Below are 13187 nucleotides of genomic sequence, written 5' to 3'. Positions count from 1 at the left end.
GTTATTAAATGCCAAAAGGAAAATACTGGGATTAGTACAAATACATGTGCTTGCTTGCTGAAACTCCAATTGAATGAACAACTTCCACTCTTTATTTTTGTTTTTTAAAGAAGGATAAAATTCACTTGATCTGTAAAATCAATACAAGAGGTCTGCAGGAATGATGATGAGGTATCACCCTGCTACAAAACTAGCGAATAAAAATACTTCCACTCTTTCAAAAAAATAAAAGTCCCATTCATGGAGCTTCCAAGGAAACAGAAGAGGGTTATAGAAAGCGCGGTTCACAGTTTACCACATTCTGCAGGTGTGAAAGTGATGAGGTTGTTGCCAAGGTCGTAAAGGACGTGGAAGTTGGCCAACATGACGCCTCCAATTATTGAAACTATGGGCACCGTTGATGGCATCAACACTGAGCAAGTCAAGCCTGTATCTGGATCGCGGACGAAATATTGGCTTCTGGAAACATCGAGATCACCACCCTCAAAATGAAAGGTAACATTAGGGATGGACGCTGATTCTGGCAATGATTGGTAGCAGAGATCAAGCCCCGCCTTTGAGGAATCAACAACCGGTAAACCGATAGCCTTCACGAGTGCATCTCTCACTCGCCTATCACAAGTAAAACCCCATATTAAGTATGCATCAGTTGCAAGTTTTGTTCAATGAACATGGGTTTAGGTACCCCATTACCCCAAATTAGAGTAAGAAATTAAAGTGAGACGGTTTCTTACATGTAAGCGGGTGGTACTATATTGGTAAGCGCTGAGCCTGAGTCGATGATGGTACCACCTACTGCTACTCCATAAGACTCGCCCCGGAAATAACCACTGGGTATTAGGAGACGCTTCCCTCCGACACTGATATCCTCCAAGTTCACTAAATAAGAATCCTTGAAGAGCGGGTTAACTGCCAGCGGCGTCGTTGTCGAGGCGTCTGAGTTGATCAAGGCAGCACTGTGGCCCAACACGAGTCGACTCGATTTGTAAACATAGTCATTAAACAAAGTGAAGCAATAGGAGAATCGGTTATCGATTAATGACCCAAGTTGAGAGACGAGTGACATCGGGCTCCGATCTAGCCCAACTATGCCAGCACCCTCATCGAAACCTCGGTTGTGATTGCCGCAGCCGAACCCAATATTCTTAAACGATACGGTTCGATTCCCCGAGCCCAAGGTGAACGTCTCTAAGGCAAGGTATCCTTGGGAAGTAGCTGGAGTCTCATAATCAAGCTTGTAGTTGCATCCACCAGTAGAATTATCCAATGTAGTTACACGCGAAGTTAGGGAGGCACAGAAAGGATCAAAGTATAGCATCCTCGAAAAGGAGGAGGAATTTGACGGGCTAAATATTGGTTCTCTGTTGGATCAATTGATGCATGGATCGCATTGTGTCCATACAAGAGGACTACCAGTATCAACCATGGCGGAGAAGGAGCGTGGGGGTGTTCCAATAGCTAGATTCATTAAGTACTCACCGACTTAGGCCTCTACCGAAACTTCGACATCATCATCACCTTGTGCCTGATGTTTACCATGCCGGATTTTCTCATGCAGCTTCTGAAGCTGATGTTTCTCTCGGCTAGCTGCTCTGTGTAATCGCTCCAAGTGGGTAAAACTGCGGTGTGCATCGACATGAATCAACTCTACATGAATGTCTAGGGCGGCCGTCGACGTCGTCATGTCAGCGGCGGCAAAGGTGGTGGTTGAGTATGATAGGAGAAGATGAGCGGTAAGCACAATGAGGAGGAAGAAGGACGATAGGTGGTGAGATGGTGGTGCAATTGCCATGTTGGTAGTATTGAGTGTATGAACCAGGTTAGTGATGCTAAATTTTGGAATATTTACAAGCAGAGAAGGTTGTTAATTAAGAGGGAAATTGTAACTGAACATCCATTAATGTTGGGCTGGCACACCAGCTATCCATCTATTCACGTAATCTAAGATGGGGTTTTCATGGTTGGAAGTAACAGTTGTTTCTCAGTCTATTAGTAGCATTGGAGCGCATGTCTTGTTAAGGGTTACATGCGGTTGGAAGTAATAGTTGTTCGGCAAATGAGCAAGACTAAGGCAAGGGTTACCATGTGGTTCAGTTCGGACTGACCCGAAAGACCCATTTTTGCATGGGTTCGCCCTGTTTTTGTGTACGTCTACAACCAGTTAATTTGGGCCAAATATATGTGAGGGCCTTTTTCTTCTTTACGTGAAAATTTTGTCGACTATTTAAATGAATTGGGTTTGGGCAATCACCAAATAATCAAGCATGTATCCATTATAATTTCTTTTATTGACAGTTATTTGTATCTAAAATATCAAGACCCGAGCTGAAACCTGAACTTTTTAATACCCAAACCGATCATACCTGAACCTGTGAAGACACAAACCGATGATACCCGAAGCCGTTAACACATATGGGTCTATTTTTTTTTCAGCCATACCAAGACCTGAACCTGACCCAAATCAAAATGGGTCAATTAAAGAGCCGACCAAATTATAACGGACCCACTAGATACCTGAACCCATTTAACCCATACTTGTCCACAATTTTTTAGTCATACCCAAACCCGAATTAGATTTGGGTCCTACTTTTAGACCCGATTCAGAATTGAGTCTGATAAGACCTTAATCTAAACTATCCAGTTACCCCCCTAGTCAGCTTAGCGTATTTACACATATTTTCTAATTTAAAGAAGTGATTACTAAGAGTGGTTGTTGAACAAAGTAATAACGGAAGTTCAATGTTAATGGAGACAGAATCTAGAAATAACAAGCTTAAAATATATATATCAACAAGCATGTTATGATTCAAAACAGTGTAATTGAGATCGTGTCTATGCGTCAAATTTGGCGAAAGAAAGTGTGTCATCGCTATCTCGCAACGGATTTAGCGACAGAATAGTTTTGTCGCTACGTAGTTATATTAATTTACGACGGCTTTGCGATGGATTTAGGCTGTCGTGATATCCGTCGCTAAATGTCGCGTAAATCCCTAATCCGAGCTCTCTTTCTCTTTTCTGTTATGTTGTTCCCGTCGGTCGCCCTCTCCCTCCTGCCGCCCCATATCTCGCCCGTCAGCATCTCCCCGACCCCCACCGCCCGCCGCCCATCGCTCCCCGGCCTGCCACCCTGCCCGTTGCCCCCGGTTCGCCGCCCCCCGATCGGCGTCTCCCTGTTTTTTCCGATAAAAGACACATTTTTTTCTGATAAAAGGGGTGGATGCCCCTATTGGTTTTTTCGGCAGGGGTTCGGCCCCCCGGCCTCGATAGTATTTTCCGAGAGGGGGGCCAACCCCCATCCGCGTGTTGTGTTTTCCGACAAGGGGGCCGACCCCCTGCCGCGTGTTGTGTTTTCGGACAGGGGGGCGACCCCTTGTCACGTTTTTTTTTTTCCGGCAGGGATTCGGCCCCCCTGCCTCGTTAGTATTTTCCGGCAGAGGGGCCGAACCCCTCCCGCGTGTTGTGTTTTCAAGCTCACTCAGACGCGCTGCATCAGGGATCAAAAGGCTTCACCCTCATAGCCTGCACCCTGCCAAGTGGATTACTATAGTGCTGACAAAAACATTCATCAATAAATATTTTGTATTTAACTAATTTCATAAACTTAAAGGGAACAAAATAATACATATCCTTTGATGACAAAATGAATTCATCATGTCCGAAATTTACCTGATCACTCCACCTTGTGAAACCTCCTCGAAAATTTAAACTTACATGTTCTCATATTTCTAAAAAAATTGGAATTCGCAATAGGCTTTCTTTTCATAGTATTTCATCAAAAAGATAATATCTAGCAATTTTACCTTGTGCTAATGCGATCAAATCCATAGAAAAAAATGAATCATCAACGGGTTATTATCGATGATTCATCCATAATTTTTCTAGGATTGCTTTACTGATGACAAAACTCTTACATAAGAAAATCAAGTTTGAGCGGACACTACAAGAAAATAGGGGATTAGCGACGGATATTAGCGATGAAAAAATTCCATCGCTAATTTGCGAGGGATTAACAAGAGAAACATATATGTCGCTAAGAACCGTAATATTTACAAAAATATCAACGAAATAGCTTCTGTCGCTCAATTCATTGCAAATTAGCGACGACTTAGCGACAAAATGTGAACACCCCAAATTTTTCAAAGTTTTTATAAAAATGACCCTTTTGCCCCCGATCCCATTTTTCTGAGAAAACCGAGGCTAAAATTCAATTATTCTTCAGATTTTCTGGATTAAATTTCACATTGATATATTCAAAATCAATTCTGGATCCGAATCCAGTGCTTTAAATCCATATTTCTTCAAAATTCGGATCCAAACGCATTTTCTGAAGAAATTTCCCCAAAATAGCTTTTAATTCTCAGAAGAACTCCCTTTTGTAAATATTTTACAAAAAAAAACCAAAAAAATTAGTTTTAACCTTTGATTTCTCGTAAAACTTTAGGATTTTATTCTAAAAATACAAAAAATTGAAAAATAACATAAAAAACTAAAAAAATTGACAAAAGCTACAAGAAAAACGAATGATTTTCGAACTTTAGAAGCTTATTAAGATAATTTTTCTGAAAACCTTACATTCAAACCATTTTTCAAAAATTTCCTAAAAGGGAACCACCTTTTTGAAATAGGGAAAAGCTCCAACGGACTCCTCCCGCGCTTCCCTCTTCTCCTCTCTCCATCGTTGATCCTGAACGAACCTTTCTTCTCTTCACCCTTAATCTTCAACCATTTCCTCTCTCGAAGCTTCGGTGATCTCTTTAAGAAGAGACATCGATCCTCTGAGGGGGAGAGCTACTTTTTTCCTCTGGTGTCGATCATCCACTTTTTTTCCCTCTGGTGTCGATCATCTACTTTCACGCATCGGGTTTTTCAATCGACACTTCTTCTCATCGAACATCCATCAGTTTTTCTAGAGGCATTCATTGCAATCCATCAAACTTCATCCATTATCAGCATTTTCCATCCCATTATCGAGGTTTTTCTGAAGAATCCATTTCCAACATCCAGCAACTTCATCGGTGATCGAGTTCTCTTTGCATCCGTCTTCCTTGAAGCAACAAGCCAATTTCCTCCAACATCCATTGATTCTTCTTCCCGAAAGGCATCGAAACTTCTCTACAAATACATCGACAACATTCAGTTTCGGTCCAATCCGATCGACGTTTTCCCTGTTGAATCCAGGATTGACAACCATTCTCCTTCTTCCCACACTTGATCGAGCAAAGAAAATTCTGTAACAGAGAGAAGCAGGCGGGCCCTCTTCCTCATTCGGTTTGAACGGAACCCTGCAGCCGAGCTCCTTTTTCATCCAGAATTTTGCAATAACAGGTAAGTAACTACCCTACTCTCTCCTCCTATTCTCTACAAATACTTCGTTCTTTTCATTTTCCAGCATTTTCTGGTTCGATCTTCCTTGCTATTATGTATTTATTTCTTCTTCTTCTTTTTATCTGCGTCTTAAGGCACAATAGGTAGGGACCGGCCTGCATATAGCAGGTCCGACCCACCTGCGTGCTAAATCAAAGGAACACAATCATTCCAACATTCGCTTTATTTTACTATTCCTTCCTTCTTTTGATTGTGGAATTTCAATGGTCGTATATATATATATATATATATATATATATATATATATATATATATATATATATATATATATATATATATATATATATATATATATATATATATATATATATATATATATATATATATATGTTGATCCTCCAATTGTGATTCTGCATTTTTTTTTATGTTCGACTTTATTGGGATTCCTTGATTCGTTGTTTCATTTAAACTTCTATTTCCCATGATATTGTTCCTGACAAATTTCAAATATCTGAGCAACAAAGATTCATACCCTTTCTTCAAATTTCTCAGTTAATAGCATTTGAAGCAAATGGCCAGGGTATTGGATGGGCCCGATTTTCTCGATCATCCTTACATTGCGTTTGATGGACGAAGAGGGATAAAATCTTTATATTTGATTATAATCAGTCAGTGCCCAGTTCATTACCTGATTGGGTGCACATGGTTTTCCTCCTCTCCCCTTCACCTCACGTTGTCCATTCATCCCCTCTTCCTTACGTTAATGTCACAAGTCTCTTTAACGTTCACTTTTTTTTTTCTTTTTCTTTCCTTTTTCTCACTGGGTTCGTCGGTTCACTCATCACCGTTTCATTGGCCACTTGTTCGACCTCTTTATGCATACTGTCATGGTGAACCAATAATACATCCCATGAATGTTTTGTTATGCTGAGCAAGCATCAGTTGCAGTTGAGATGGCCTGATAGCGTGTATTAAACCCACTATTAATTAAGACCCTGCGGTTTGCATCCTGCTATCCTATATCCTTGAAGAGGTTCCAAAACGTGTTCTTGGATCTAAGGTTACTTTTGACAAGGGTCCAACTTTGAGTCCAAGCTCCAGAGCATACGAGCTAGGTAACACTGATCATACTAATGTCCTATTTCCACTGTAAGTTTACTGCCATCCTAATCCACGATTGAAGCATCAGGGGATGTTTTACGTTACTGATTTCAGAACCATATTTTGATTGTTTTTCTTTTACCATATATGGATTTATGTCTAACACAGGGTTTACAACTTAGCCTATGATGTAAATAGCACAGGTAAGTTAGGATGAGTAGCAATTTGTGATGGAAATGAAACTTTATACTCCATACAGTATATCTCTCAGAAGATCACTCCCTGAAGGGCGAAAATTGAGGTTTCTCATATTTCTTCAAGTTCCCCTCTTAGATTCCTGGAAAACAACACTGATTCCTTGGGGTGATCATTGCAATGGTCTGGTGATATTCTTCCAATGACCGATAATTGGTAAATGACAAAAGCTCGTAAATGGTGTTCTGTCATAACCACTCAAATACATCCATAATGAACAAATTCTGATGGTGGCATCAATCATGAAATAGCCTTGCCTAAGGGATGCCGTGATGAACAGTCACTATGCGTATGGATTCCAAGAGCACTGATGACAGTGCTAAAGAGAGGGATGTCTCGAAATGATTCAAGTCGACAATCGATTTGCAACAGTCGTAGTCAATCCACATATCTATTTCAAAAATTGAGTTTCCCCTCTGAATGGTGCCACTGTTGATAACTATAAGTCAAGGTAAAATGTCATATTGGTGCGTTTGTTCTGTCAGAATTTTCATAACATAATACATTATCCATATTTATCACTGTGTTCATTTTTTTTGTTGTGTTTCATTTGGATATCACCAAGCATGTCACGTACCAGCGCATACAATCATCCATTGCCTTTCACTTTCATCACAGGCACCTTGCAGAAAACTATGATGCGTCCACCTCCAACAGCATTCTGCTGTTGCCACCTTTCATTTCACCCTTCCCTTTCATATTGACTCCTATAAGCATCTATTTTACTGTTGCCAATGGTTGGCACCATATCCCTTAAAACTACCTGCTGCATCCTCTGTAGCAGAGTAATGCCCATTGATGGGTTGTGCATCACAACTCCAGCACCTATATCATCTGTAGATACCAATGCTTATGGATACGCTGCGTCAAATCTCATTACTGAAAGTATACTTTCGTTGCTTCAGCAACTTCATTTCCACCAAGCATACCATTGTCCCCACCAGACCTTGCTGCCACCTATGTAGCAGCAGGACCTTCACTTACCACAGGACCCCTGCTAGTTCCAACAACCCTTCATCTCACCCATCTGCTTCTACTACAGCAGCAAGTCCTGCATTTTTTTTTTTGCTGCACCCCACAGCTCATCATCATCTCCATACTTTGCCTGCAGCAGAGGCAATTTACCATTCGCATCTGCTACACAGATGTAATCTTGAGTCACTGCGATTACCAGTTGAAGATTGACAGCAGTTGAATTTTTGCTGCTACAGCCTCATGGACGTCATGTTTCACTAAAATTGGTATCTTCATATACCCCATTTTACCTATCTCATATCTGTTGCATGTCATTCCCCCTGCTGTATTGTTATGAATAACGCCTTAGGAGATCCCCTACATTTTCATCATCTCGGCACCACCAGGCACCTCTTGCAGCATGTCTGTTATATGTTGCACATGTTTCAACTTCAATACTTGCATACCATGTCATTCTTCTCTATCCCACAGCCCCATGCATTTCCTGACATATCATACCCACTTCACATGTCTTTCACAACATTCACTGCATAATCCTTACATGTTCCCTTTTTGCATTTTCATTTGTTGCTTCGTTGCAACCCACACTGAACACCCATTATATTTCTTGTTGCCATAAGTCACAACAGCATTTTGCTGTGTTTCACCTTCACACGGTCTCCCAAATTATCGGTATCCATCCTTTTCCCATCCTTGTAAATGTTGCTGACTTTCGATATGGAATTTAACTTTGATGTCTTTTGGTGGTTGATTTCATCATAAAATCAACTTTGATCATATATATATATATATATATATGTACATATATATATATATATATGTACATATATATATATATATATATATATATATATGTATATCATTTCACATCTTTTCCTTATGTATGAGCACTTTTAACATCTATATGATATGTACAATTTCCTTCTGTTTTCTCCTACTAATCAAGTGTTTCGCAGGAAACATATGGTAAAGGCTATTGTTTGGAGTTGTAAATTTTATTTTGTGTGTTGTAATAGCTAGATTTAAATGAGAACTTACATTTCCGGTCTTAGATAGAATGAATGAGCATCGTAAACATCATGAATTACTTGTTTTCATGCATTTTTCGCCTTTATTTCTTGAATTCTCACAAATGGCAACACAAATGGCACGTGCACCATTTTGTAAGAGGTAATTAACCCTAAGTTGATGATTTACATCAATGGCCATAGTCAGGATGTAAACAAAACTTAGTGTTTTTATCTTTTATAAAATAACACTGGATCCACATTTGACCTTTTTTTTCAAAAATCATCATATTTTCTTTAAATATTTTCCTCCTTTATCAGAATTTAATTTAAAATTAATTCAACATATATACCAATGGCCATAGTCAGGGTATATTGAGAATTAATTTCACTTTAAATTCTATAAAAGCACCAAAAATGTATTTCATTCTTCACTTGAATTTAAATGTGGTTATTATATAATATATTCAATGACCATAGTCAGGGATATATTATATCTTCAACCCCATTTTTAATTCATTTTAAGAATGAAATAGCTTTTCAAAATTCCAAATTTGAATTCTTTAAATTCATTTCATCATTTAGGATAAAATTGCATCATATTTTCAAAAATTCCTTTTAAAAATCCAAGTGATTATTAATATCTCTTCTTCAAATTCTTATTTCAATTCTATCTCATTTTCAAAACTTTGAAATCAAATTCAAAGTTTAAAAATTCAACTTGATTCATTTTTTTCCAAATTCAAGTTCAAAGTCCAATTTGACTTTGAAATTCATTCTCAAAAATCAATTTTGAAATTCCAAAAATCCAAAATTAGATCCTAATCTCAACTTGGATCCAGATTTCCAAGTATCAATCTCCACTTTTTGGATCTCAGACTTCAGATCCAAAATCCATCCTTGGATCCAGATTTCCAAGTATGAATCCAACTTCACTTTGGATCTCAGATTTCAGATCCAAAATCCATTCTAGGATCCAGAGTCCAACTCTACATTGGATCTCAGACTCCAGATCCAATTCCATTTTTAGGATCCGGAACCCCATTCTACTTTGGATCTCAGACTTCAGATCCAAAATCCATCTTAGGGTCCAAAGTCCAACTCTACATTGGATCTCAGACTTCAGATCTAAATCCATTCTAGGATTTAGAAATTCAATCTCATCTCGGATCTCAAAATTTCAGATCAAATTCCCATCTAGGATTCTAAACCCATAATTCAATTTTGAAATCTCAACTCTGAAAGTGCACTAGGATCGAGGCAACGAGCACTAGAGGGGGGTGAATAGTGCTTTTAAAACTTTCTGCGGAATATTGAAGGATTTTGCAAATCTCAAAGCAAACACACAAAGAACACAAGATTTTATCCTGGTTCGGTCAAACCCGACCTACATCCAGTCCCCAAGCAAAACCAGCTTGAGATTTCCACTATCAACCTTGTAAACTACAAGATCACACAGACCATAACCGGTCCCACTTTCAGTAACAATCCTACTGAAAGCAAACAACTCCTTTACACCAAGGAGTCCTTTTTACACAAAAAAAAAATAAATAACAACTTACAATACAACCTATGAGCCTTCCTTTTGAATGCAAATGAGATGCAACTGGCTTTTGAGGTTGTTGAAATACTCTACTCACGAATTCACTATTTCTCAAAGTGATTTGAGTGAAAAACTGAAGTGAAAGTATCACGTGAGTGAGAAAACAAATACTTGAATGGATAGGAGTGAAAAGCAAGAAGTAATTCAATATAATTCTATTGAATTTCATGTTTTTGAGTGTAAAATGTACTCATATTTATAGTTAAAAGATTTCATACGTTGAGAGTATAAAAGGGTGTCAAAACGATCCATTTCGAACGATCAAAACGTTTGAGAAATGAAAAGACACGCCTTTTTGAAGTTTCAGGAAAACGGCAAAATTAGTCGACTGAAACATCAGTTAGTCGACTAATAGTTAGTTATTAGTAGACTGACAGTTATTGTCGGTCGACTGATCTGTTAATCGAGCCGTTTGAAAATCTGAACTTTTGAAACTTAGTCGACTTGAGAAAAGTTAGTCGACTGATAATATCATCAGTAGACTGAAAAACCTTTTAGTCGACTGCTGCTAAAAACTTCTAAAAAACAAACATTCTGTTCGGTCGACTGATAAAAAGCATTAGTCGACTGCTGCTAAATTTTTCAGAAAACACATGTTCTGTTCAGTCGACTGAAAAACCATTAGTCGACTGCTGCTAATTTTCTAGAAAACAGACATTCTGTCCAGTCGACTGATAAAACCTTCGGTCGACTAATTTGACAAAAATGATTTTTTTTTTTTTGGAAAATATGGCGCGAAAGGATTAGTCGACTGATAAGTCTATTGGTCGACTAATAAACATGAAAATTTAAGAAAAGAGTTTTCTAAAAAGATTTTCAAAAGAGTTTCTTTTAGAAAAGTTTTTCTAAAGACTTTTAAGGTGAAATGCAACCTAAATATGCACTCTAAGTAAGGCTCTTACAAGAATCTAAGACTTTTAATGAATTAAACATTTGCACACTAGTCTTCAAGGATTCTTCACTGAATTCTTCAATTTCTTCATAGCCTTAGCTTAAATGCAGTTGATTCTACTTGCTCATCATCAAAACCTTGTACTTGAAGTATCATGTATGGCTTCATTGTCGTAACAATCTCCCCCTTTTTGATGATGACAAACTTAATCAAAGATGAAGCATTTAGATGCATAGATGGAGATTTTACTCCCCCTATCAATATGCTGCAAAACATTAAAAGTTAGCACATTTAAAGCACATATATCACATATTGATTGGTTTGCATTTACATTCATCATGTATTCATGTATTTAGAAATACATTCATTCAAAGCTTTCTTTTTCTCTTAATTTTGCATTTCTCATGCAAGATCTCCTGTAATGTAATTGCTATCATCTTTTTCTCAAGATCTCCCTGCAATTTCAAAGTAATGCTATCTTTATCTTTTTCTCCCCCTTTGTCAGAATCAAAAAGAGTAAGGGCAAAAATAGCATAAGCAGAAATAGAGATAAGTTTAAAATATTACAACCCATAAAGTATGTTTTTTTTTTTAAAGATCAAAGATCAGAAAAGAGAGTTTAGCAAATCCTTAATGGCAGTTACATCCTTCTGAATTGAAGCAAGTTGTTGAGTCACATCTTCACGAAAGGTGTGTTGATGCAGCTCCAAAGCTTTCAGTCTCTGCATAACTTCATCATGGTCTTGATTTGTCGAAAATTTCTTTCTTTTTGCATGAGATGAAGGTGTTGCAGAAGGTGAAGGTTCAGAAATAGATGGTTCATTAGGATCAGATGGTTCAGTTTGATCAACATTTAAGAGAGGCAGATATTTAATTTTCATTCTTTTAAAAATTGTTTGATCAAAGAACTCTTTTTGCTCAATGTACTTTTCATTTGTTAAAGGAACTTTAAAATGTCTAAAAATACGGGTTAAAAGACAACCATAAGGAAGAAATGGTTTTTGTTTCCACAAGTTTGTAAAATACACATTGGCCCAGTTGACAGAAATATTTCCAAATAAAACATAAAGAGTCGTAGATAGATTTGTCGAATAATAATCAAAAGAACCAGTTTTGGGTAGAACATTGTGGGCAAGGATTCGTCCAGCAATGCGTGCACGAGTTTGAAGATTAGTATTTTTGAAAGGAGGGTAGTGAGGTGCTTCTGGAAGAAGAATTTGTTCAAAAACTCTTTCATCATTCAATTCAATAGAGTTGAAAAGAGTGTCTGAAGGTGGAATTTCAAGAATTTCTCCAAGTAATTTTGAATCAAACTCGATTTCAACATCACGAACAAGAGAAGACAAAACTCCAGTTTCATGATTCATTTGTAAATTTGTGTAAAACAAGTGAATGAGAAAAGGATAGTGAAGGGTATCTGCACAAGCATCAAAAAGATGTGAAATACCAGGAAATAATTCTCTTATTTTGTAACGAGAAAACAAGTGAAATAGAACATTTCGGCCTGGTAAAATAGGTAGTGCAGAAATTGATCCAAAAGTGTCATAGAGAAGAGGGTTGCGAAGTAATCTTAGTGAAAAACCATGTCTTGAAGTAGGTGTAGGAGGAGGAGAACCTAAACCTTTTGCAGATGCAGACTTCGTGCGATGGTTACCAAAATGTCGTCTTTCAAATAACGTCCGACAAGGGGAAAAGTCTTTCCGGCGATCAAAAACGAAGGACGATGCGGTGGCTGACGGTGAGGAGAGGTCGGCCAAAAAGGGGATTCCGGCAATGCACTGTCACGGCAAGAGAGTTCCGGCGTGTTTTTGAAGATGCGCCAGTCACTACAAGAGGATTCCGGCGTTTGAAGATTACGGCCACAAGATTCCGGCTTCTCCCTGTTACGGTAAGAAAATCCCGGCGATGATGGAGTCGAACGACACTCCGAGGGTTTTTCGGAAGAGAGAGAGAGAGGGAAAAGAGAAAGAGGGGTTTTTGGTTTAAAGGGTTTCGTTTTTTTTTTTTTTTAAAAAAACGAAAAGGTACG

At 38.2% G+C, this 13187-nt stretch overlaps 1 protein-coding gene across 1 annotated transcript; it reads right to left on the bottom strand.

The window, feature by feature from the left end:
- Positions 1–284: 284 nt before the first annotated feature.
- LOC149822584 (aspartic proteinase nepenthesin-1-like) lies at positions 285–1318 on the bottom strand. The gene is made up of 2 exons (XM_089980311.1): positions 735–1318; positions 285–612 (listed from the first exon to the last, which is right to left on the bottom strand). The coding sequence occupies exons 1-2, from the start codon at positions 1316–1318 to the stop codon at positions 285–287; spliced, it is 912 nt and encodes a 303-aa protein (XP_089836437.1).
- Positions 1319–13187: the final 11869 nt, after the last annotated feature.

Source organism: Nuphar pumila, chromosome 11, assembly GCF_984573655.1.
Source record: "Nuphar pumila chromosome 11, dmNupPumi1.hap1.1, whole genome shotgun sequence".
Taxonomy (NCBI): Eukaryota; Viridiplantae; Streptophyta; class Magnoliopsida; order Nymphaeales; family Nymphaeaceae; genus Nuphar; species Nuphar pumila.
Note: the sequence above shows the minus strand (reverse complement) of the source record. Positions and strands in the feature narration are given on the sequence as shown.